At 52.0% G+C, this 26,887-nt stretch overlaps 1 protein-coding gene and 1 non-coding gene across 2 annotated transcripts in view; one reads left to right on the forward strand and one right to left on the reverse strand.

Moving 5' to 3' along the window:
* The window catches only part of LRFN2 (leucine rich repeat and fibronectin type III domain containing 2), a 177,823-nt gene extending 151,916 nt beyond the window's left edge, over positions 1–25,907 (forward strand). The window contains exon 3 of the mRNA XM_036869341.1: positions 24,938–25,907. Within this exon, the coding sequence (XP_036725236.1) occupies positions 24,938–25,907 (970 nt within the window). The remainder of the gene's footprint in view (positions 1–24,937) is intronic.
* LOC118904567 lies at positions 14,000–14,106 on the reverse strand. Its single transcript, XR_005022021.1, has one exon. It is a non-coding gene; the product is annotated as a U6 spliceosomal RNA (small nuclear RNA).
* Positions 25,908–26,887: the final 980 nt, after the last annotated feature.

Consider the following 26,887-nt stretch of genomic DNA (forward strand, 5'->3'; position numbering starts at 1 on the left):
CCATTCTTCAAAACCTTACTCTAAGAGAACTGTAAACTGGGAAAACAATCTGATAGAGTTTTAAGAGATCAAGGTATAAGGTGTCACCCCTTTCAGAAATCTTTGCAGTTCAATTGGAAACTCTGAAAGACCCAAAGCAGTGAACCTCTAATGGTGGAATTTCAAAACCCACAGCAAGTTTGTGCATAGGAGAGAAATTTTTCAGGGGTGCCTTCCAAGAGCATCTCAAATCATATCACCACTTTATCATCCTGCCCCTCCTGCTCTGCACAAGAAGATGACTCCACTCAGATTCAAAAACCTTCAGGGCACCTGTTCAGAAGTGACTAAATTCTCTACTTGTCATTCCTTCATTATTCTCAAAAAGTTCTGTCTGAAGACATCTTCGAAGGGAGAAATAATTAGCAGGAGTAAAGGGAGTAGAATTGTGCATCCAGTCTACCTTTCTTTTGGAATGTGGCTTTTCCCCCTCTAGTAAGTGAGAACCAGAGAACCAGTCCCTTGTTAATTTTATATACATTTGGTTGGTTTGGGGGTGGGGGTGGGGATATTACTTATTTCTCACCAGGAAATTACCAAAGAAGGTTTATAGAGGGAGGGGCTAGGCTTGAGGAGTGTCTGGGACTTGGGGATCATGCTGGTGGTGGCAGCCATCCAAATGACACCAAACACAAACACTCATCTGACAACTAGAATTTCCCCCAAACATGTTCACAGCAGCCAGCTCCTTTCAACCTCGTAACAGCTGCAGGAGAACTGTGGGTGGGGGAAGTGTGAAACCCAGGCATTCTGACCTGGAGCCTGAGGTTTCCCACCACCCCAGTGTTCCCCAAGCCTAGCTGTGCACCGGAATCCATGGGGAGCTGTATCCTCTCTCCAAGGGATCCTGAGTCAGCTTGGGGTGGGGCCCAGGCATCCGTGTCATTAAAGCTCCCCCAGTGACTCTGATGTGTGTTCAGCATTGGGCTGTTGTACCTAGGGAATGGGCGGTACTGGTGGGCAGAGCTGCTGTAAATCCCACGGCTGGGGTTTGGTCTCTGAACTTCTGATGAGGGAAGAAGTCAGGAGACCTGGGTTCCCATCCCGCTCTACCTTGCCCTGGTCATCTCACCACTCTGAGACTTTGCTTCATCTATAACATTGAAATACAAACCCCTTCAAATGGGGTTATCTCCAAAGAGGTAAAGTATGTGAAACATTTAGGAAACAAAAGCATCTTGTGCATTTTAGTTGCTGGAGTCATTTTTCTCACCCCTCAGCTGAGGCTTAGTGATTAATACCAGGAGGATCGAATCCAGGGCTCCAGACGTGGTCTCTTATCCCCCTCCCTTTCCTTCTCTGAGCCTCAGGCTTCTCATCTGCAGAATGGGGATGATAATAACTCACAAGGATGTTGTGAAATGATAAAAGATGTAAGACGTGAGGAAGAGCATCTTCAGATAGTGTGAAGTGCTTCTCGTAGCAAAGATCTGACTGTAGTGGTTTGACAAAATTGGGGGTTTGTTTCTGTCATGTAATGGAATTCCAGAGGGATATAGCTCAGGGCTGGTATGGGAGTTCCATGGACCTCAGGGACTGAAGCTCCTTCTTAGGTCAGTTGCAGTCTTTTAACATGTGGCTCACTGACCCTTCCCCCTGGGACTTCCTCAGGTGTGCCCAGCCCACAGGGAGGGCAGCTGAAGTGCAGGAGAGTTGACATCCCCAGGAGCAGCCCCACCCTATGCCAGAGGGAGTTGGAGGATTAACACCCCAGCTTCATCCCCCAGGGGGAAAGAAGAAGGACAGCTGAGGCATGTTCTGTGCTGTCTCCCAGAGGGTCCCAGTAGGACTGAGCCCAGATTGCTCACAAGGGTAAGTTGCTTAGCGAAACAGCCTGTTTGGCCTTTCTTCCCCGTTCCAGAGAATCCTGGGCCCACCTCCCAAATAAACTACTGGCACTCAAATCTTCATCTTAGAGTCTGCTCCCGGGAAAGCCCAACTAAGACAGGTACCAACCTTCTGGATGAGTCAGCCCCTTTAAGGAGTCCCCCAGAAGTCCCACCCAATGACTCCTGCTTCCATCTCATTGTGTTTCCTCAGTCCACGTCAGAGTCTGAGAAAGTTGGTCATTTGTTCAGGCATGTTGCTTTCCCAAATAAAATCAGGGCTCTGCAGGGGAGTTAGAAGAGGATGGACGTTGGGCAGGAGTGCAACCGCCACAGAGCCGTATGGGCGAAAGCGTCCGTGACATCCACGTCTCTTGGCACTTGCCCACAAAATCCCAGGAGCCAGTAGCCAGTGTGTAGTTTAGCTGAGGCCAGCCTGGGAAGGAAGGTGATCTGGGCTGATTTTCTGCCACTCTGTGAGTGCTCTTTTCTCATCTCTAGAGACACTGAGACAGAGAGAGAAGCCGAGAGGGATGTCTGAGTCCTTGCCAATTAGGCCTGTGGTCTGGCATGTGTGTGTGTGACGAGAGTGGGCACCCCGTAGGTGACAGAGGGTTCCAAACGTGAAGTCAGATTAATGCCCATCATCTTCAGAGCCTCAGAGGTGGTGGGGGGTGGTGAGCCAGCAGAATCACACAAAACCACAGACTGTGATATGCCAGCCCAAGGTGAAAGCAGGGCCACGGAGACATGCAACACGCATGAACAAGCTCATTAACTATTTACAAAAGAGAGCTATTTCTAGCGGGGCTGGGCTCCAAAGATGGGCTCCCACTTGTGCTGTGGCTGCAGGGCTGATGCTGTGGGTGGGAGTACTGGTCCAGATGTGGGAACTAACTGCTGTTGCATCGCCAAGAAGGTACTTGTTCAGAAATTAAACATCACACGGAACTATAAGACACTTAACCTTCTAACCAGGTAATTAGCTAGTGATGATACTAAGTTAAGGGGCATTTCAGTTTAGTAATTAGCCACCTAAAAGGTGAAAATGTAAATGAACTTGCTTGGTGAACTTGATCCACTTGAGCTTTTTCATGAGCTAATGGAAGTGCATTCACATGCCTGGGTTGGAGGGGTGTATCCTGTGGCTGGATGGGGCAGAGCTTCTGGGAGCAGGTGGAGTGAGGTATAAGCTGTGTCCTGGGGAGTAGGTGGGATTTGGAAGGAGGAGGGGAGGGGTTAGCTGTTTTAGATGGAAGCAATAAAGAGGCCGAGGCAGGAATGATCAGCCCTGGTCAAGGACCCCTGAGAGCCCCAGTGTATTAGTCAGTGTCACCACAATAATGCTGTGTGACAAACAAGTTCAAAATCTATGTGGCATACAACCTATTGAATCTTCTTACTTGTGGGTCTGCAGGTCGGTTGGAGTTCACCTGGTCTCAGCTGGGCTGGGCTCCAGGCTCCGGGTCTGGTGTAGACCTTCTCTGTGTATCTCATTCTGGAGCCCAGGTAGGGTGTAGTGACCATCCAGAGTATGTTCTTCTCATGGTGAGAGCAGAAATGCAAGTGGGCAGGTGAAGAAGCGAACATCAAGCCTCTGCTGGCATTACGTCTGCTAAATCCCATGGGCCAAAGCAAGTTACAAGGCCAAGCAGGGCATGCATATCACCCACCGTCAGGCCACGGCAAGGCGGTGGAGGTTTTATCTTATTAAAGAGAAGTGAAGAAACAGGTCCAACACCTCAATCTACCACACCTGGCTTACCTGGTGGAAAGGCTGTCTCTAGTGCAGTGGTTCTCAGACTTGAGCACGCATCAGAATCACCTGGCAGACTTGTTAGCACACTGATACAGGGCCCAACCCCCCTGAGCTCCTGACTCATTCGGTCTGGAGTGGGGTCGGAGAATCTGCAGTTCTAATGCATTCTCCCAGGGATGCTGAGCTGTCCATCTGGGGGCCACTCTTTGAGACCCTCTGGTCTAGGGAAATAATAAAACGTTTGTTCAGAGAAGATGGAAGAGGGCAGACAGAGGGTGGCCTTGAGTGTCACACACAATAGCTATATTTACTGAGCCCTTACTACATTCTAGATATTGTTTTAAAGATGTGTTGGGTAATTTATTCTCTTATTTGGTACATTAACCCTGTGAGGTATGATATTGCCATTTGACAGATGAAGACTCTGAGCCATAGGGAGGTGACATGACTTACAAGGTCCCCCAGCTTGGAGGTGGTGGAGCTGGAGTTTGTAGCCAGTGCTCTGTCCTGACTTCAGGATTTCTCCTGTTGGCAGTGGGGAACCATGGTCAAGTTCTGAGGGGAGAAATGACCTGTGGTGGAGAAACTCTGGATTTGGAACTGAATAGTCTAGGCACAAACCACACTTTGATGTTTGGTATCTAGACTATTATTTATTCAATCAGTAAATACTTATTTTGTGTCTGCTTTGGAGTAGAATCTAGTCAAGACCATAGCGTTAGAACAAGATAGGCAAAGTCCTTGTCTACAAGGAGCTTACATTCTTATGGAGGAGAGGGATGAATAAATTTAAATGTGCACTAGGAAGAAAAATAAGTAGTGTAAGGAGACAGAGACTGGGGAGCTGCTGTTTTATATGGGTGGTCAGAGATGGCCTCTCTAAAGAGTGAACTTGGAACAGAGACCTGAATGGAGTGAGAGGAAGAGCCATGCAGTGGAAACAGCAAGTGCAAAGGGCCTTAGGGTAGGATGCTGGAGACGCAGCAAGACTCCAGTGAGTCTGGAGGAAGGGTGACAGTGAATGAGGTTAGAGAACTGGATGGGGCTGCATCATGTAGGGCCTCACAGGCCATGGCGAGGCCTTGGACTTTATCTGGAATGGGATGGGAGCCATTGGGTGGTTGAACACTGGAGAGTGGCATGATGTGACTAAGAAAGAAGATTCTGGCAGCTGGGTGGAAAAGAGACTATAGGGGGCAGGGGTGGAAGCAGGGAGACCAGGTACAGGATGGTTGCAGGGGTCTTAGCAATGTCTTGAGACCCTCCTGCTCCTTAACGTCAACATCCATAAAATGGGGGGAAGGACCCCTTCCACCAAAATTTCCCGTTTGGGCTTGTTATGACGGTGGAGGGAGGTCAGGGCGTGGGCACGTGAGTGAGCAGGAAATACTCAGGTAGGGAACAAAGCAGCATTTTGTGATGATTTTTCTGACAGACTCCTTGGGGCTGCATCTCCCTGGCCCGGGAACCTCGCTGAGGCCCAACCCACAGCCACAGAGGAGAGGAGTTTCCCATCTCCCCCTCCAGAGCATCACAGCTCACCCATCACTGTCCCAGCTCCTCAGTCATCACCACCCTCCCCCCAAGTCCTCTCACTCTGATAGGGAGTAATTATTTATGTTCTTGTTTAATTAGCTCATTAGACATGCGCTGCAGTATTTCTGAGAATAAATCTCCCTCTCTAGTGGCTCTTAAGAGCGTTTTTTGCTGGTGCCTGGCTGCAACAATTGGGGTGGCGTTTGTGGGTGTGAGGGTGACCAGTGGTCAGGGGCTGGGTGACCTGTGTTCTGTCTCCTGGGGTGTGTGTGTGGACAGGCGCGGAGGCTGCTGAGTTTCTGGGCATGGAGACAGGATCTTAGAAGCTGAGATGGTGGCAGCAGCCGGCACTGAACACCAGAGAGATATTTTTACCACCCGTCAGAATGCCACCGTTTATGAGCCAGTGCCAGGGGCTGGTTCCCAAGGCTGCTTTTCCGCCAAGCTTTGACTGTTGATCTAAAGAAGGTCTGAGTGGAACAGGGAGGCTTTGAAAATTCCCAGGTTGGCTAGGCTGGTGTTCAGCAGTCCTTTCCCTCAGGGAGGGGGGCTGGAAAGAAGCTTCTGTCCTGCAGCAGAAGTGAGTGGGTGGAAGCTACCTTCCTGAGGTCGGGAAACGAGTGCCCATGTCCAGACCCAAACTCCAGTCTCCCTCGTCCTGCCTAGCGTGGGCTTAGGAATAGAATCCCATCCAAAAATTCTGCCTTCACAAAAGATCAGAAGATCTGAAATCCCACCATTAGAGATGTGTTTCTTTGCATATGTCATGGGAGATACTCAAGTGGTTTCCTCTGGGACTGGCCAACAGAGGATGCAGACATGATGGAGGGCACAGTGGAGGCTCTAACAGGAGGAGGGAGAGGGGGTCAGGAAGGGGTCATCAGGCATCCTCAAAGCCTAGTTCCCTTTTGTGGACACATTGCCAAGGGCTTGAGAGAGCTCAGGGAGAGGGAGGAAAAGCCAAGGTCTGGGGACCAATTCAGCTGTTCATTTGTTAAAACTCTCTTGTGACTCTGTTCTTCCATCTTTAAAATGGGCCTAGTTCTTGCTACTCTCATAGACTGAAAAAAGTCCAGAGTGAAAAGAGGGCAGTTCAAAGTCATCCAGGCCAGCCCTCTCCTTTGTTCATGAATCCTTATGATGCCCACCACCCTTCCTACTGATCACCCCCACTCCTACCACCTCCTTGGGATGCTGACTGGCCCCACGTGGGGATAACTTCCAGACACAGGAACCTGCCCTCTTTTTTATTCAAGAGCCCAGACCACTGCTGGGTGCCTTTAAGCTAAGAAGTTTTTTCTTACAGGCCCCAAACTCCATCTCCCTCTACCTCCTAGCCTTAGATTCTGTCTTCATTCTCATCAGGAATAAAACTCATTCTTCTTCCATAATATGTCTATTTATTTTTTTCAGATAATTCTCATGGTTCACCTAGTGCTATTTGTTTCAGATGCAACGTCTTCCCTCCCTGCCACCGTCCATTTTTGCCTTTTACTTTTAGTCATTCAAGAGGTATTTATGATGCTGGGTCTGGGCCACTTACTGGGAAGACAGCTGAGAATGGGACACCCCTGCCCTCCTGCAGCTCGCATTTCCCAGGGAGACAGGCATTAAAGGACTAGGTACTTGTGTAGTCACTGATTCAGATACTACGGCTGTGATAAGCTGTGTGAGCCTATGAGAGCCTGGGGCGGTCAGGGAAGGCTTCCTGGAGGAGGTGACCCAGAAGGTCAAGTAGGAGGGCAATCAGTGAAGAGTTGTGGGAGGCATTACAGGTAAAGGGCTGTCATGTTTGTCCCTGGAGCAGGAAGGGACCTGGGGTGTGTCCTGTGGCACATCTCCTGGTCCCTTGCCTCAGATGTGTACCAGGTTGTGCCATCCCTTTGCATGTGTGGGATCCAGCAGTGGGCAGTATGCTGGATGTGGCCTGACCAGAGCAAAGTGGACTGGGGCAGTTCCTCATGGGCCGGGGGTGCCCCTCATCTGAAGGCAGCCTCAGCCCCACTGGCCTCCTCTGGTCCAAGTCCCACACTGAAAAGGTGGCCCTAACAAAGCCACTCCCCTCACATGTTCTGAGGCCATCACGCCCCCTCCTCCCTAGGCTCTTCCCGGGATGAAGTGGCCCAGCGCTGTGTGGCAACCTGGTGTGTATGCGGGGGTTATAAGTGAGGTTACTGTTTGGACATCACAGCAAACATCTTGGGGTCCTCTAGTTCAAGCCTTCTTGCTGGCTCATGATCTGCCATAAAACATTTTAAAAATTTACTCATCTCGTTTTATATGTGTTTTTATGTGGCAAGGCCCTTTATAAACTTGGTTGGAGGTTGGTGGATTATAAATCACAAAACCAATTGATGGGGCTTAGGTCAAAAGTGCCAAGTGATTGCAGATGGTTTCTCCTCCAGTAATGGTGATGCTAATAAGAGCCGACCTTTCTGAGAAATGATTACGTGCCAGGTGCTCTTCTAAGTGGTTTCCATTTATTGGCTCATTTAATTCTTGCAACATCCCCATGAGATGTTATTATCCTGATGAGAAAACTGAGGCCCGAAGAGGTTAAGAAGCTTACCCAAGGTGTCCCACCTGGGATTTGAACCCAGGTGGGCTGGCTCTAGAGTCCGCACCTCGAGGCCTTGATAATACACATTTAGCATTTGAGTGCTTGCTCTGTGCTTCTCCCCCGCATCGAGCATGCACAGAACCCCTGGGAGACAGCTGGGACTATTATGGGCGCTTTGCAGGGTAGGAATCTCTGGGATCAGAGAGGGTAAGTAAGCTGCCCAAGTTCTCCCAGCTTGGAAGTGGCAGAGCCAGAATTCAAACCCAGGTTGGCTGTGCTCCAGAGAGCTCCTGACCCCTCCTTTTCCTCCCAGGACATGAGTTAAGATGGAGAGGAGCAAGATGGTACCTTAGGGTCACAGGTGGTGTGTTCAAAATAGAGGCCAGTGACTGCGTCTCCTTTCTAGACTGTCTAGCCGCCCCTTCCCAGCCACCTAATCTATTAGCGAACCCAGACCAGCAGCCCGTGTCACTCAGACCACCACGAGGAAGCAGGGGAAGTATGAACAAGACCATCCCATCCCACCCACCACCCACACATAAGGAGGAAACGAGAGGAAAGGGGCGGGTGCTGCAGGGATGGGTCTCCGTTAGACAAGTGGAAGAACTTCCAGGAGTGCTGGTGGTGTCTGACAAGCAAAACCAGGCTTCTCTGAAAGCAGGAGGCCTCGGCTGCCGGAAGGGCCTGGAGGGTTCCATCTGAGACAGGCAGGCTGATGCCTTTTCGTCCCTTCTCCATGCTGAGAAAACTGATGGCTGTGCCCTTGGCGTTCTAATGTATGACTTGCCCTTTGAACCGTGGCTGCTCGGCCTTCCCATGGCTGCCTCCTCCCAGGACTGAAATGAAACCCGGGTCATGGGTTCAACCTTAGTGATGGGGGGTGCTCAGGGGAGAGGGGGGAGATTTATGGCTTGGTCTCTGCCCTCAGTAAGCCATGGTCCCCCAGAGCCACCGTGGCTGCTGCTTCCTCAGCCAAGCAAGGCCCAGGCCCAGTGCCTAGGGGCAGGCGGAGCGTGGGGCTGGGAGGTGGTGCCATGAATCTCTGACAGCCATGGGGCTCCCTGGCTCACAGACGGCCAGTGGAGGGGGCAGCCGATAGATCGCAGCTGGGCTGTTGACCTTGAGTCTTAAGCGAAGTGAAGAATAAAAGGTCATATTTATTCCATCAGAGCCACGGGAGCCGTGAAATATCGGAATGTGAATAAAGACGGTGATAAATCACTCACCACCATTGGGGACTTGGCTGATGTGTCTTCTGGCCCCATCACCCACTGGCCAAGCTGGGGCTCAGTGTGCTCAGAGAAGGAGAGAAAATAAGAGATGGGGACTCCAGGGGACCCCAAACGGAATAGAGAATCACAGAGATTCGTAGGTTCCTGGAATGTAAGATGTCCTTCACCTCAAATGTCACCGCTAAAGGAGGTTATCCCTGACCAGCCCACATGGAGCTGAGTCTGCCCACCCCACGCCCAAACCCTTTCACCTTCTCTTAATCAGCTATGCTTTTTCTTTTTCCCATAGCACACTCCACTTTCTAACATAGTACATAATTTACCAATTGTGTTAATCATTTACTGTCCACCCTCCCCCCGCCCAGAATGTCAGCTTCATGGGACAAGGACTTGTGTCCTGTGCTTACTGCTGTATCCCCTCTAGCAGCACTGGCACATAACAGGTGCTCCATAAAAATCGGATGAACAGAAGAGTCTGGAAAGACTTTAGCAATGGTCTAATCCCAACCCCTTACCAGGGAAGAGCAGAGACTCAGATTGGGGATGGGACGTACCCCAGGTCATCCAGCCTATCGGGGGTTGCAGAGCTGGGAGAAGAATCTGGGCACCTGACTCCTGGGCTCAGGTGCTGCGTAGTCAAAGCACCCAACAAAGGAAGTGCTTGTTAGTCACATGCTATTAACTACCTATAGGACCTGGGAGCTATGCAGCCCAGGGTGGGGCAGGCTGGGGGCTTGCTTGCTTCCTCCTTTGATAAAAAACAAACAAACAACAACAACAAAACCCGAACAGATAGTAAATTTACTGATAACTAACTTCCTAACCTAAAGAGGGCCCAAAAATACGGGTTCCATGACTGGAAGAGATCAGGGAATTTTCCTTCCTGGGAATTTTTAAGGGGTGGGGTGGGAGTGAAGCGAGAAGGGTTTAGTAAGCACCTTCACCCCTGTGTGACTGCCGGTGTGCTGGATCCCTCACATGGATCACTCACTCAATTCCACCTCCCAAGCAGTAATGGGGTGTAATAACAACAGCTAACGTGTATTAAGCTGTGTGCCGAGCACTGTTCTCCATGCTTTTAGGTATTCATTCATTTAATCTGCCCAACAACTCTCTGAAGTGGACAGCTTCTCTTAATGTCCCCGTGTTACAAATGAGAAACTAGAGGCAAATATGCCGTCAAATAAATGCTACTGTTCTGGGTGCTCGGGGTGCATCAGTGAACATAACACCTGGACATCCTCGTCCTCGTGGGGGAAACGGGCAACAAGCACGATAAATGGGCAAAGTATAGAGGTGAGGGGAGAAAATCAGTGTTACGCAAAAAGGAACCTGCAGAGCAGGGTAAGGGGCTGGGGGAGGGGGTGGGCAAATTGCAATATTAAATAGGGTGGCCCGGCGGGCCTCACTGAGAAGGTGAGACAGGACCAAGACTTGAAGGAGGTGAGCCAAACAGAGGTCTACGGGAAGGGCATTTCAGGCAGAGGGACCAGTCGGGGCGAGGCCTCAAGGCTGGAGCATGTCTGAGGAGCAACGGGGACCAGGGTGGCCGCAGCAGCGGGAGAGAGCGAGGGGCAGAGTCCAGGAGACGGGGCAGGGAGGTAGTGGGGCCAGACCACGAGGAGCCTTGCGGACTCCTGGAGGGTGTTTTCTCCAGGCTCTGACTCATTCAAATGCTCACCTCCTGTAAATGCTCACAGAGGCTCACAGCCTCAAGCCAACACCCTCCTCTCACCTACTCACACACCAGTGATGCTTCTACTCTGGTCAGTAGACACACACACACACACACACACACACACAACACACCTACACGCATACACACCAGTCAGTGGACACACACACAGCTCCCCCGCCGGGCTTCAGCCTCCATCCCGCCTGTGTGGGTGGGAGAGGGGCAGGCCGCTCACCCGCCTTTTGCCCCCTCTGCAGCCCAGCGAAACCCCTCCCAGCCTGGACCAGAAGAGGGAGGAAAGCGAACCAATTTCTGGAGCCTCAGACCCATGCACCCCAATATACAGTGCTGGAGAGACCACCAGAAAGTTACAGATGTAAGTCTGTGATTTACTCACATCAGATTTACTCACATGATTACTTCCATACTAAGATCACACACCCACAGGGCCATCCTCCAGGGACCTTGAAGCACATTTAGGGGCTCATTGTCCCCACAGGAGCTGCTGCCCCAGGCTTGGGGAGGGGAGGGGGAGGGGGAGGGCAACAATACTGCTTTCAGTTATTCCCAGTTAAAACCAGGACGATACACCTCTAGACCAGGCCAGCCTCACCTGAAAACTCCTGACAAATGAAGGAATTCCACAGTGAAGCTTACCTTCCCACTCAGCACAAAGTGCCAACCCCCAGGCAACCCACCATTCCCCCCAGATAGTTCACCTTCGCCACTGCCAGAGGTCCTTCTGGGAGATGGGTGGGTTGGATGGTGTTAGTATTCTCCATAAAAACTATGATGATAGATAGATAGATAGATAGATACATAGATAGATAGATAAATAGATAGATAGATATGGACAGATGATAGATAGATGTTAGATGATAAAGTAGGTAAGCATTCACTAGGTACATATATGGTCTATTGAGTATATATCACATGCCAGTGCTTTCCATACTTTATTTCTAATCCTCATATGACTCTGCAAATTAGGTTTGCAGACTGGTTTTACAAACAGGACTGAAGTTCTGGTAAGTTAAGTGCTGGGGTAAAGATTATGTAGCCCGTAAGTTATGAGTCAGGATTTAAGCCCAGAGCCCCAGTCACTCTGTTGCCAAATCCCATGTGCCCTCAGAATTGGGGACCTGGTGCCCGAACCCCCACAGCTCTTTGATGGCTGTGCCTCGCCTTCCCTCCTCCTGCTTCTCCCTTGCTCCTGTCGCCCCTCTCCTGGTGATATTCTTGTGGAATTCTAGAATGTCAGAATTGGACATTGAAGCACAGAGGAGGAAAGTGACTTGCCCAAGGTCACACAGCAATTCCATGAGAGAGCCAGGGTTAGAGCCTTGTGCATCCAGCTGAACTTGAGACTATTTGGTGGGTGGGGACAGCTCTGCTCCTCCATCCACTTGACTGGACAGAGTGACCTTCCCACTGCCCAATGAGGTCTCACTTCAGAGGTTGTTTCTCTCCTGACCTGATTCGTCCCATCCCGGCCAGACTGCTTGTTAGAGGCGGAGGTGTTCAGGGCAGGATCAGCAGAAACACAGGCTGGAGAATTGCTAAGCCGGCTCCTCCAGACCACCAGCTGGAAAGGGCGTCTCTCCTCGGGGTGAGGCAGCAGGCACTCCGGCGCTGCAGCTTAGCGAGCCGGAAGTCGGGCAGGCCTCTTAGTCGTGGAGTCCAGCCTCCAGGCATGCAGCTTTGGCAGCCCTCAGGGAGGTGCCTGTCAGTTTCTCAGTCACTCATTCATGCAGGGGTTCTGAGGGTCCCCATTATAAAAACTGACACCTCAACTTTGTGAGCACTTTACCAAGTACATCCAAGGAGCTTGGTAGGTTTTCCCAACAATCTTCTGGTTCAAGATCCCTCAGCTAGCAGCTGTCAGGGCTAGGATTTGAACTTGATCTTCAGACACCTAATCCAAGTATCATCATGGCTGCTTTTGTTTTTCAATAAATTCTGAGGTTTATTTAAGAAACAGCACAATCACTTATTGCCAAGTTACTAAAGGTAATACTGATTACTGCTATTTTTAAAAAAAATTTTATTGGAGTATAGTTGATTTAAAATGTTGTGTTAGTTTCTACTGATGGCTGCTTTTTATTGCACAAATATAGCCTATGCACTGTACTCAGTACTGAACAAATATCACTGTAATTAAGCTTCACAAAGATGCCATAGGATCAATACTATTAACCCATTTTGCAGGCAAGAAAACTGAGTGAGGCTCAGAGATATGAAGCGACTTACCTACATTGCACAGTCAGTAAGCTTTTTACACCATAGCACAAACTTACCTGGGGGGTGATAAAGTTGCCTTCTTCAAGGAGCTTCTGATCTGACAGAGGGAGGGGATTAGAACTGGGGGAAAAGGCAGGGCCCCAAAACCCATCCATGAGATGACTGAGGACTTCATATCATCTTGACTTTTTCTATCAAGGGTCATCACTGACGTCACCATTGCCATTCAAACAAAACCTTGTGTTTGCTGTTCCCTGATTTATTGCCAGGAGTCATGCCAAATGTTTGACACACTTTTCCTCATTTAATCCTGACACTATTCCTACAAAGCAGGTACTAGCATTCTATGTAACTAAGACAGAGAGGGTTAGATAATCTGCCTCAGGTCACACAACTAGTCAGTCAGTGGCAGAATGAGATTTGAACCCAGATCCAGCTGACAGCGCAGCGGATGCTGGGAACCACCATGCTTTATCTTCTGCAACCTCTTTGCGTGCATTTGGTGTGTGCCAAGTTCTGCTCTGGAGCTGCCTTGTTCTTCAACAACAGGACAGATGTCAAAGAACAAGCAGAAGGCCAGGGGGCCACTCTGCCCCACCCTATGCCCTCCCCAGACCTGACTGGGCCAACCAAGCCTGGCAACAACAGAACCACAAGGTCCCTGCCGGTGGTGACTGCACCTGAGTGTGCATCAGCCACACTGAAGTGACAAATGACACCAACAAACTCTCCTCTTCCTGCCCACCTGGCAGCCTTTGCTTTGTGATAGCATCTTTTTGGCCACTTTGTTATTGTGCTAAAATACACATAACATAAAATTTACCATTTTAACCATTTTTAAGTGTACGGTGCAGGGGCCATAAGTATATTCACATTTGTGTGCAACCATCACCACCATCCATCTTCACAACTTTTTCATCATCCCAGACTGAAACTCTGTACCTATCCGATACTAACTCCTCATTTCCTCCTCCCCCTGGCAAACACTCTTCTACTTTCAGTCTATGAATTTGACCCCTCTGGTACCTCATATAAGGGGAAACACACAATATTTGTCCTTTTGTTTCGGGCTTATTTCATTTAGCATAATGTCCTCAAGATTCATCCAAGCTGTAACATGTGTCAGAATTTCATAAAAGTATGGAATGCTTCACGAATTTGCATGTCATCCTTGTGCAAGGACCATAGTAATCTCTTCTACATCATTCCAATTTGAGTATATGTGCAGCTGAAGTGAGTACCATCATAGCCGTTTTAAGGAGTTGGTGCCACAGGTGACTTTGCCCCTGCGTGGTGCCCCTGGGAAATTATGGATCTGCTAACTGGGCAGAGTTGTCTGATCAGGTACATCATTGGGTGGCACCGACTTGGCGTCTGCCGGTTGTTCTAGTGCGTTCGGAGGCGGCTGGCGGCTTTGTTCACTCCTGTGTTTACAACGAGGTATAATTGGTCTGACACCTTCTGCATTTCTTCTGTAAGTGATGAATCGTTATTGAGCAAGCTTTTCTCAGCTCCTTGAGGAGATAAATGGCAACGATCGTGGCCATCGTCGTCGTCACTGGAGTACTGAATGGCCCTGGGAAGGGAGAGGAGAGGGCAGTCACGTTTTCCCCAGAGCACTTAATGTCTCGCATTCAGCACAGGGGGTTGGGACCGCTAGTCCCATTTCATACATGAGCAAATTGGGTTCAGAGAGAAGAAAAACTGACCCCGAGTCACACCGTTGGTCAGGGGCAGAACCAGCCTTCGAAGAGAGATTTCTGTCAGATCCCAAAGCCCACATTTTTTTTTTTTTTTCCTGTGATGTGCCCACCCAATCCTTGGGGGTTGGGAGCTAAGGACAATTAGAGGCAGGAAAAAGTTCCACATCCATAGAAACTTGGATGAGGAGAAACAGAGAGAGAGATAAAGATATATATATAGAGAAAAAGGCCTGATGTGGGGAGGGGACCTCGCCTGGGTCGGCTCAGCCTACGATGGTAGAAACGATGCTTTAGGGGACAGAATAGGAGCAACGTGGCTTAACTGCAGCCCTGGGGAAATCACAGGGCGTTTCCATTAGCCACCTGGTCAGTGTGAGCCACCGAGGCGATGCAGCTTCCAGAAAGTCCCGTGTTGTCTTGGGTGGGGGGCCCCAGGAGAAGCAGGATGTCTGGTTGGGGGAACGTGACTCTGTTCTCTGGTTCAGACCCCGCCCACCGCCCCCATACACACAGAGGAGGGCCAAAGACAGATTGGCGTGTGATCAGTGAGGAGCAGCTGCGAGGCAAGCTGGAAAGCGTGTCCCGAAAAGATGGTGGGAAGGAATGGAAATGTTCACTCTGGAGAAGTGGAAACTCAAGGTGGGGTGAGGGAGCTGGTGCACAATTTGGGAAGCGCTGAAATGTGTTCAAGAAAGAAACACCCTGTCCCGGGTGTCTCTGTGGGGTTGAGTTGGGGCCGGTGGGACCAAGCAGCAGCTGTCAGACCATAGCAACGTGAGCAGGGATTCTGAGCAGCTCGGAGATGCGCGAAGCTGGGGGATGGGGGCCTGCCTGGCGTGTCCCTGGAAGTGTGTGAGTGGAGCGCTGACAGCCAGGGGGTCGATGGGCCCCCTCAACCCTGCTTTCCTGTGGTCTGTGAGTGGAGATGGCACAGGGAGAACTAGAAAGAGCCGGCATCATCTTGGTGGGTCAGCCAGAGAAGTGCTAGGCTGGAGGGCAGGCTGGGGCCAGCAGCAGAGACAGACCGCCAGAGCTCAGCTGGCTGGCCCCTGAGCTGGGCTGTGTACCTGCCTCGCTAGCCGGTATTTAATCTAACCTCAGGCTGCGGGATTCATCTCCGTCCTTGTTGGGGCCAGATGACTCCCTCAGTCAGAATCACTACATATGCTAAGTTCGCGATGGATCAGGCATGGTTTAAATTACAGGCACTGACTCATTTCGTCCTCAGAGCACCTCTGTGAGGGAGGCCCTATCATCTGTCCCCCTTTACAGAGAGGTTAAGTGGCTTGCCCAAGGTCACACAGCCGGTAAGCAATGGCACTGGGCTTTGGACCCTGGTGGTCCAGTCCCAGGCTCACACTCTCACTCCCGGCTTTATCCCCTTGATGAAGGAGCACCATGGAACAGGATGGAACTTGCTCCGTGATACTGTCGTCCCAGCCAAACATGGGGGCTGGCGATTTCCCAAACCCTTGCCAGGCAACTTGATCTGTCACATTTCCCGAGTCAGGGAGCAAAGGCAGGGCCTCCCCAGGTCAGATCCTCACCTGTCACCAGGTAAGCCCGTACTCTGGGGAGATGAGTGAAGAGACAGCCTGCTGGGGCTTGGCTCACTTTGGTTGAATTTCCAGTAATCCCTTCATTCACTCAGCCAGGGCTGGACTAACATTGTCACCACATTTCTTCTGGAAAAGACTTTTGGAGTCACACGCAGGGGGGAACATGTCCTGCTGCTGTGAGTGTTGAAGCCACGATGTCTCCTATCAGCCCAGCCAGGATCCAGGTGCTGCTCACGTCTCCCAGGGTCTAGCTTGCATGAGATTTGCCAGCCACAAACCCTCGAGGCCTGGATTTCCACGATCAGAGATACATTACTTCTAGTTCAGCATCACCCACCCTTTATATAACAAACCCTCCAGTGGAGTTTACTGTGTGCCAGACACTGACCCGGGTTCCTTATGAGTCATGACTCATTCAAACCTCATAATAACCCTATAGAGCAGAGATTATAAATGCCCCATTTTTTCCAGAAATAGGGTATTTCTAGGAAACTAAGGCACAGACAGGTAAAGGAATGGCCCACAGTAAGTGATTACTGCTAGGAAGAGGCAGAACCAGCGTTTGACCCCAGCAGTCTAGCTCGAGACTCTGTGCTCCTCACCACTGCCCTCTGCCGCCTCTCTTTCTAATGGTCACTATTCCTGAGAGGGGTGACGTTCATCATGGTGATTGGATTTATCAGGGAGTTTTCTGAATAGAGACTTACACAACAGAAGTACAAGGGTAACTAGTAGATGGGAAGTGGAAAAGCAGGAACAGGGTATAGCAACGGAGGACCAGAGGGGCCCAAAGCCTCAGTTTGGCCCAGGGCTGGCCCAGCCTGTGGACCGCGGGTAAAGGGAGGTGGTACTGCCGCAGGACAGAGTCTTGGGAAGGGGCTGGACCACAGGCTGAGTGGGAGGTGGAGAGTCAGAGCACTGCTGGGGAGCAGACGAGCTTGAGTCAGGCCTGGGGGAGCCCCAGAGAGACCCCACTGAACTTGGAGGCCCCAGGAATCGAGGGAAGCTGGAAGAACCAAAAAGAAGGGATGAAGCTGTCCAGCGTCATGGAGAGAACGCCTGGGGAGACAGAGAGCGCAGAGGCCCGGACTGAAGCCTTCAAGACCAATTGTCCTGGTGCGGGAGCTGTCCCTGAGCTGGACAAGCCTCCCCGGCCTGGCCCATCTGTTTGGGGCGCCAGGACTCACATAGGAAATGGCAGGATTCCTACCACCTGCCAGAGGGCATAACAAGAGCCCCGGCCAGTAGAACTCTGAGATGGTGGGCTGCCCCCCAGCTGCGCTGTCCAGTGTGGCAGCCGCTGGCCACATGTGACTACTGAGCCCTTGAAGTGTGCCTAACGTGACTGAGGAACTGAGTTTTTAATTTCATTTAAATTTAATTAGTTTGAAGTTCAATTCAAAAGGCCACGTATGGCTACTGTATTGGACAGTGCCGATACAGAACATTCATTTCATTCACCTGCCCTACAGACTGTTTTTGAGGGCCTACTATGTGCCGAGTGTTGTTCTAGAGGCTGGGGAAACATCAGGGAACAAAGCAGACAAAAAAGCCTGCTCTTAGGAGTGGAAGGAGAGAGAGAGAGAATTAACAGGAGGCCTGGTAAATAAGCAAATGATAGTGTCTGCCAGGCAATAAAAGTGTAATGGGAAGAGATGGAGCATAGTAAGGGGCTGGGGGGGGTCAAGGTAAAGATGGGGGAAGCCCTCAATGTTAAACGGGACGGTCAGAGGAGGTGACATTGGAGCTGAATTGAAAGAGGTGAGGCAGAGAGCATATGGACATCTGGAGAAAGAGCATCCAGGCAAGGGCAACAGGTGCTGCAAAGGCCCTGTGGCAGAAGCACCCTTGGCAACACCCTGAGGAACAGCAGGGAGGCCAGGTGACTGGTGCAGAGTTAGCAGGGTAAGTAGGAGGAGAGGAACTCGGAGGGGTGAGAGGCAGGTCACAGGGGGTCTTGGGGGTCACGTCAGGACTTTGACTACATGAGACAGGCCTCACTGGGGTCATTGAGCAGAGGAAGGGCTTGATCTGATCTGGATTTTAACAGGATCCCTCTGGCTGCTTGTAGAGGAGAGGTGGGGGGAGGGGAGCAAGAGAGTTCATCCAGAGGCCAATGCAACCAAGAGTTTTGATCCCCACCCTGCCTGCTGTTCTGAGGGCTGTGGGAATGGATATTGGTGTTCTCTGCCTCAGAATCTCAGTCATGTTGAATGTGCCTCCTTTACTTGCCGATGGGGCAAAGTCATTGCCAATAAGACAGAGTGTCTCAGGGCACCCAGGGGAGCCCCATATTCTCAGGAGGGGCACAGGCAGTAGGGCAGCGACAGAGCCTGGCCCCCGCCCCCTGGTCTGTCTCAGAAGTTAATGAGAGGCTCCTGATTCTTGGAGCCCTCACTGAGTCACGCCAGCTCTATGGTAATCCTGCTCTGAAGAACAGCCATGGGCCTTCCCCTGTTATCACTCAGGGCCGTGAATTCAGGGAAGGCCAGCATCTGGCACCAAAACCAGAAGAGGGGATTCTACCACTTGTACTGGTATTTCCAGTACTTCTAATGGCTCTCTGATCCTGAGACTAGAAACAACAAATATAAAACAGATCCATAGCACTCTGTCCCACTGAGTTTGAACACAGCCTCAGAATCCTTCTCAAAACTGGCACCCAGCAAATCCTCAGAGTTGGCACACAAGACACAATGTGTTTGCAAGGCCTCTAGGACCTGGCTCCTGGCTACTACCTTGGTGACTTCATTTCCTACCACTCTCCCTTTCCCTCACTCTGTTTCTGTCATACCGGCCTCCTCATGGCTCCTGCCTCAGGGCCATTGCACTGGCAGCTCCCTCTGTGGGAAAACTGCCCACAGACATCCACATAGCTCCCTCACTTCCTTCAGACCTCCCATGAGCATTCAGAAGTAGCAAAACAACCCTCATGGGACTCTCATCTCTACCACTAATTAGCTATAGGGGGTAAATCAGTTAATACCCGTCTCTAAAATGGGGAGCATAATTCCGAAAGGTACTTCCCAGGGTTATCAAGAGCATTTATTGAAATAATGTGACAGTGCTGGCTTCAAATCTTGGCTAGGCACAAACATTCTCTCTATGAGACCTTGGGCAAATCACTTAACTTCTCTGAGCCTTGATTTCTTCTTCTGTAAAATGGGGATAATATTAGTACCTCCCTCATAGAGTTGCTGTGAGGATTAAATTAATTAATACAGGTAGAGTACTCAGAACACTGCTTGACATATAGTGTGTTCAATAAATGTTAGCTGCCTTTGTAGTAATATGTTTCTGGTTTTGATTTTTAATTGCTGTCACATAGTTACCCTGACTGTAAGACTTGCTTCCTGCTACAATCTGATTCTGCTCAATTCAGTTCAAGGTAATACAGTGTAGGGAAGACCACGCTTGGTGGCCTGGCAGCCCTGGCTAACAACGCTGGCTCAGCCGCCTTCCAGCTGTGTGACCTTGAGCAGGTGACCGATCTGCCTGAGCCTCAGTTTCTTCATCTGTAGTGCGGGGATAATTATTCCTACCTCATAGAGTCCATGTGCAGAATCAGAGGCCCAGCCTGTCAAGTGCCGGGCTTATAGTACGTACTCAATGAATCTTACGCCAGATAGAACCAGCCACATCTCCTCTGCTCCCTTGCAGTTGTGCAGGAAAGCAAACAGGCCCCTTTGGGGCTGGCAGGTAGAGGGGAGCCAGGCTGCTTGCCTTGGTTTAATGAGTCCCTTTCATGTGCCCTGAGATGTCATGGCTGGCCAGAGAGGTTGGCAGGCTGGTGATTCTGTGAAGAGCCAGTAATGAGGGTGCAGAGCGGGGGAAGTGGAGTGAGGGCAGCTTGACATGGTGTCTCCAAATTAGTGCTGGGGCTCAGCAGGCAGTCGGTGCATCATCGATGGGGGAGGGGAGAGGAGAGCACCTAAAAGTGGTGATGCTGGGAGCTGAGGGGGATGGAGGCTGGAGGTAAAAGAGGTGGCGTTTGCTGACGGTTCCAGGAAGGCAAGAATCGCATTTCTTGTGTAGACACCAGCACCGACTTCTTCCTCTTACACAAAGACACACGCACCTCTTCAGTCACCCCCACACACACTCACGCCCTCTTTTTCTCTGTCACACCTGCACATAACAGACTTCTCAAGTTCACCTCATCCTATCTGCAGGGGCCTGGATTAGCCAGGAGAGGCCAACTACCACAGCAAATGAATGCAAATGCGTAAAGGCCCAAACACGGCAGAATTCGATTTCTCGCTCTCCTGAGAGTCCAGGGTGGTTTACCGGCTTAATCAGGAGGCCTTCCTCACGTGGAGACTCAGGCACCCGGTCTCCAGCATCCCTCGGGTGGGCCTTGTTGTCATCTGCCTGGCCAAGGCTGGTCACTGCACCCAGGGTCCAGCCAGCAGAGGGGAAGGAGAGTCGGGCAAGTACTCCCGCTCTTGTAAGGCCTGGGGCAGAGGTGCACACACTGCTGCCACCATATTCCATTGGCCAGAACTCGCCACCTGGACACCACTAAGTGCACAGTTGGCTGGGGAATGCGGTCTGGACTGAGCCCACGAAAGGGGGACAGTAGACTTCGGTGGTCAGCTCATAGGCTTTGCCCTGAGGCCCAGGTGGAGACTCTAAGAACCTCTCCCATCTCCGTTCCCAGATGCCCCAAATAGTAGCTTTAATGGCAGCAGTTAGGAAAGAGCAAACTTGGTCTGCAAGTGTCTCTGGGAAAGGTTACATGGGATGTCCCCTCAGAAGTGTTAGGGGACATGTGGAGCCTCTGGGGGGCTGGGTGGAAGAGGGACAGAGCAGTGACCAGCATTGTCTGGAACTAGAACCTTTGTGTACTATATACAAGTGAACACTTATACACACACACACGCACACACACACACATGCTCACAAATACCCACGCAGCCGGCTCTCAAATGATAGACACGCAGACATGCCCCCCACACATCGTTTCACACACATGCACGCACATTCATCTGCACTCACACACCCCAACACGTATCTACATGCAAGTCCATAAAGATTGTCAGGGGTGTGCTTCCAAGATGTAGAAAACGCCTCTCCCGAGAGATCCTAAGGACCAGGCAGTGTCTAAAGGTCACCAGCTATCGTATTTAACTAAGAATCCCTCACATTTGTACAGGCCTTAATATTTAACAAAGCAGTCTTTCATTCACTGCTCAACTATAGGGTAAATATTTACTCAGCAGTGACGCAAGGCCAGATATGATGATAGGCAACAGAGATGCAAAGGTGAAGACACAGCCCATGTCCTCCGGGGAGACACAGGCATCCACCGAGAAGGGCTCTAGCAGAGGAAGGCAGGGGGGCTGTGGGAGCAGAGGGCAGAGGTTGGGTCAGAGGTGACGTTGAGTCAGGCCTCGAAGGATGAGGTCACCAGGTGAAGAAAGATAAGTGGTTTCTAGGAGGAGGGGCTGCTCTATGCAAAGGCGTAAGGTGGTAGATTTGGGGAGTGATGAGTGATTCCGAGAAGGTGGCAAAGTGCTTCCTCCAGCTGGGGTTCTACTAGATAAGATGTACTACTGCTGGCATCAAGTAATGATAGTTTTTTTCCCAAAGTGCAAGGAAAAAATAAGTTCTTCCTTCTTGTCGTGTAAATTATATGTCCTTGTGTCACCTAGGATTCAGTAAGGAGAAAAAAAAACAAAGAACACTCTAGATAGAAGAGGGAATTCAGTACTGGGGTTGGGTTACAGGTGATGGGATTGTTGAGGGGTCAGCATCACAGAGATTAGCTGCAGCAGGAAGCCACTGCCACCACCCACCCCGCCCAAGGATGGAGGTACATGGAGGAGATGGTCTGATCGGAGCCTAAGAGCCAGGTCTCTCTGGCAGGAGGTAGAGCCCCTGGAGTTGGGATCACAGAGGAGGCTCAGGAGGTGAGAGGGAGACACCACTTAAAGCAGAAAAAGGAAGAAATACCTGGCTTCTCCCCTCCTCCCACCCTCCAGTCTTCCTCTGGGGCCTCCAGTGGCCAGCTCTACCTGGGAGGCAAAGGAGCCTGGGAACAGGCAAGGGAGCCTGGGAAATGTAGTTCCCCGTTGTCCATGGGAGGGCAGGTGAAAGGGAAGACAGACCTGAGAGCCAAGAGCAGAATAACCAGTATGCTCCCGTGTGATTTCTTCTTAAACCTCTGCTATCAGCTGTAGAAATCAGCTGTAGATTTGTTCGCTAGTGTTAAACTGTTAGTAGTAGGAATAGTGGGGTCTGCTTCCCAGGATAAGATGTCTAAACACTGAGATGATTTCTGGGCTCGGAGTCCGTCTCCTGTGTCCTGGGAATGTGGTGAAGTTTAAATGCAATATTGAATGTGGAAACCCTTGTCACATACCAAGTGTTCAATAAAGCAGCCAGCCCGCCCCCTCCTCCATGGATATGCTCTTCCATCGCTCACGACCCAGAGAGGTGGCGGAACAAGGTGGGTCAGAGTGGACAGGAGCCGGACTGCCTGAGATTGAATGGCAGCTCTGCCATGTTACATCTGCTTAATACCTCTGCAGAGCAAGGGTCACGACGGTGGCTGCTTCAGAGAGTTGCCGTAGGGCGAAGTGAGTTGATAGAAGTAGGACACCGAAAACAGAGCCTGGCACACACTTGCCATTAAGTGTTTGCTCTACTATTGTCACCGTTCTGGGTGTGCACAGCTCCTGCCCCTCCAACTCACATCACTTCCCTGAGGGGGGAGGAAGTGGGCCCGTGTAGCCCTGGGCTCTGCACAGCAGTTGGCCCAGCAGAACTGAGGTCCTGCTGGTGGAGGAGCGTGAGCCTTAGTGGGCTCTGAATATTGCTCCAGGGAAGGGCGTGGCTGACCTGCCACAGGCCCGGGGCGGGGGGTGCAGTTTTCACTGAGATGAGGAAAAACATCCGAGTTTGTGGAAAGGCATAAGACTAGACTGTGGATCTAGAAGCTAGTGTTAAAGCCCCAGCTGCCTCATTTGGCAGTCCCAGCTGTGTGACCTGAGGCAAATCACTTAGCCTCTCTGAGCCTTGGCCATTCCTCCTCTGTGACATGAGGACACAGCATTACCATGATGCCCAGGTGAGACAGATAGACCTAAAGGGCTGGCTTGCAGGGCGCATGCTGCATCTGGGCCCCGACCTCCTCCACCCGCCTCTTCTGCCCCATGCACTGTAGCTATGGGTTGGGGATGGGGACGGGGGCAGAGGACTCAATTTCTTCCATGTGGCTTCCCCAGCAGCCGTGCGGGCCAAGAGTGAGGAGGGAGGCAGCAGCCTCCAGGGCTGCCCACTGACGGGTTGTCAATACCTGCCTGTCAGTCCCAGCCTCCGTGCGCGGTTCCCAGGTGGAAGTGTTCAGGCTCCAGTATTTCATATTTGAGATCTCAATTAAGCTGCCTGGCTCTGGGTGTGAGGGATTGACAGGCATGGATGGCGCCCTGGATTAGTAGGGGACAGGAAAATGGAGGGCTCTTTGAGAGTGGAGGGCAATGGGGCAAGTGCAACAATAACGTGCACTCGCAGACCAATGGGGCTCTGCAGAGATGTGGCACCTTCAGGCCGAGGTATTTCTGCAGGAGTGTTTATGGGGTGAGACAGGTGTCATTTCTAGGGACCCCCACCAGAAGGCATGATACTTGCACAAAGGCCTTAGAGATCACGGTTTGCATCCACGCTTCCTGAAGGTCCAGGCAGAAGGGGCCCAGGCTATGGTGGACGGGCCCCAGGGGGGGAGACTGCTTCCCCCTCAGACCCTTCCTTAAGGTGAGAGACCAGTCAAGGCCTCCCCGACCAGTGATACCCTTTCCCAGGTGCCTTTGGATGCGCCTGGCCTGCGATGGCAGTGATGGAGGACCCGTCCCCTCCCTCTGAGAAACAGTTGCCCACCATTCTTCAACATTGCACCGTGCCCTTCCCCTCCAAGCAACACCCCCACTTCCCACCTCCAGTTTTCTTCTGCTTAGACCCCAGTCTGCACCAGCGAGCGTTCTCCCTCCCGAGGCACGAGAAAGCCATGTGGAGATGAGGATGGAGTTGGTCCCTGAGGGCAGGACCTCGTCTGTGACTCAGTACAGCGCCAGGCTCAGAACAAGGCTCAGTCAACGCTGAGGAATCTCCCAGGACAGACAAGGGGTGGACCCAGCCTCTGGGAGGGTGCTGAGGGGCCAGGGCCGACCTTACTCTCACCCCCACTGCCCAGAGACCCAGGGACTATCTGCAGCAGACAAGGCAGAAGTGGGGAGGTGGGGAGTCCCTTTTGTTCAGGTTTTGCTTCTTCACACCTTTAATCTCTCTGCCTCTCCTGTCCCTCCCTCTGCCCCTCCCCATGTGCTTCCTCTCTCCTCTGTGCTTAATCTCTCCCCTTTCTTCCCTGAACCTCCATCTCTAACCAATTTCCACTGTCTCTACCGTCAACTATCCCCCGTCTCATTCCCTTCTTTTATTCCACATCTTCTGGGTTGTTCCTGCACCTGATCGCCGATGTCTTTCTCTGTGTGCCTGCTTCTGGCGCTTCCACCCTCCACCCCGGAATCTTTCTCTCTCGTTTCCCTTTTCACCCCAACCTGTCTCTGTTCTTTCACCCGGGTCCCCCTCCTCCCCCTCCCCTCTGTCTCCCCGTCTCTCCCTTTTCCTGTCTCTCCACCTGTCACCCTCTTCTGCTCTGCCTCATTCTCTCTGTGTCCCTGCACCTGTGGCTCTCTCTCCCTCTCCATCTCTCCTCTGTCACCCTCTCTCTTTTTTCTGCTTCTCCTCTGTCCCCCCATCACCCTACTGTCCCTCACCATCCCTCCCCCTCTGTGCCCACCCACCCCCCGCAGGATGATCCCAGCCTCCAACAAGGCCTTCGTGGTCAACAACCTGGTGTCAGGGACTGGCTACGACCTGTGCGTGCTGGCCATGTGGGATGACACGGCCACCACGCTCACGGCCACCAACATCGTGGGCTGCGCCCAGTTCTTCACCAAGGCCGACTACCCGCAGTGCCAGTCCCTGCACAGCCAGATCCTGGGCGGCACCATGATCCTGGTCATCGGCGGCATCATCGTGGCCACGCTGCTGGTCTTCATCGTCATCCTCATGGTGCGCTACAAGGTCTGCAACCAGGAGGGCGCCGGGAAGCCGGCGGCCACCGTCAGCAACGTGCACTCGCAGACCAATGGGGCCCAGCCCCCCGCGCTGGGCAGCACACCCAGCGGGGCCCCCACACCCGGGCCGCCCAAGGTGGTGGTGCGCCACGAGCTCATGGACTTCAGCGCCGGCCTGGCCCGAGGCAGCGACTCCTCTTCCTCCAGTTCCCTGGGCATGGGGGAGGCTGCAGGGCTGGGACGGGGCCCCTGGAGGCTCCCACCCCCCGCCCCCCGCCCCAAGCCCAACCTTGATCGCCTGATGGGGGCCTTCGCCTCCTTGGACCTCAAAAGTCAGAGAAAGGAGGAGCTGCTGGACTCCAGGACTCCAGGCGGGAGAGGGTCTGGGACGTCGGCCAGGGGCCACCCCTCGGACCGAGAGCCATTGCTGGGGCCGCCCACGGCCCGGGCCAGGAGCCTGCTCCCCTTGCCCCTGGAGGGCAAGGCCAAACGCAGTCACTCCTTCGACATGGGGGACTTTGCGGCTGCGGCTGCAGGAGGGGTCGCCCCTGGTGGCTACAGCCCCCCTCGGAAGGTCTCGAACATCTGGACAAAGCGCAGCCTCTCTGTCAACGGCATGCTCTTGCCCTTTGAGGAGAGTGACCTGGCGGGGGCCCGGGGAACTTTTGGCAGCTCCGAGTGGGTGATGGAGAGCACGGTGTAGGCCTGGTGGGGGGGTGGGGTGGGCATCCTCCCTCCCACCCTGTCAGGGTGAGAGAAGAGGAAAGCATCTTTACCCACAAGTCTTTGTGGCGTTTCCATGGTGATGTTTACATCCAGGGACAGTTTTGTCTCCCTGTCAATGGCCTCCCCTCCCCACCACACCACTCACACCACCTTCCCAGGCCAGTCCCCCACCGCCAATTGGGCTGTGCTCAGGGAAAGCAGACTCAATGGCTCAAATGTCAGACTAAGCCCTGAGTGTTTGGAAGGGCGGGGCTCCTGCCTTTCTAATCACAAATGTAGCCTATAAGCAAGCGGCTTTGCATTGCTGATGGTTCCGGTGTTGTTTTTATTTCTTAACTTATTTCTTCCACTTCCCCGACTCCTCCTCTTCAGTGACACGGATAATGGAGAGTTTACTCTACACACGAAAGCGGGTTCCCAGCAGCCCTGGTGGTGGGCGATCATTGCCAATTGAGAAGAGCAGGGAATAATTTGGGTTGCACGTTTGTTTGGGGGAAGACTGGAGTCCCCCGCCCAGACGCCTCATTATTCCCAAGAGTCCCCACACTTGGGAGGGATGAGTGACCTCCCCCATCCCTGGCCCAGCTTCCTCTGCTTCTCAAACACCCATCACATCAGCTTAAACTAGAAGGGTAACTTCCAGAACTCTACGTGCGGGAGAGGGAGAAGGGTTTGTATGAGACACAAGGGCATAAGGGATGTTAACTTTTGGAGTTGCTTTGGGATTTTTGCCTCTTTTGGGGGAAGCTGGGACAGGGAGTCTCCATGGACATGGGGTGGGGGGGGGCAAGAGGGCTTCTCTTAATTAAGGAGAGCAGAGTGGGGTGGCAGAAGGAGCACTGGACACGGGGTCCAAAGCTCTGAGTTTGGGTTCCAGAGCCACCACCGAATAACCAGCTAAACACAGTGGGCAAGACCCTTTCTCTCTTTGGACCTCAGCCTCCTAATTCATAAAAT

Source organism: Balaenoptera musculus, chromosome 11 (genome assembly GCF_009873245.2).
Source record: "Balaenoptera musculus isolate JJ_BM4_2016_0621 chromosome 11, mBalMus1.pri.v3, whole genome shotgun sequence".
Lineage (NCBI taxonomy): Eukaryota > Metazoa > Chordata > Mammalia > Artiodactyla > Balaenopteridae > Balaenoptera > Balaenoptera musculus.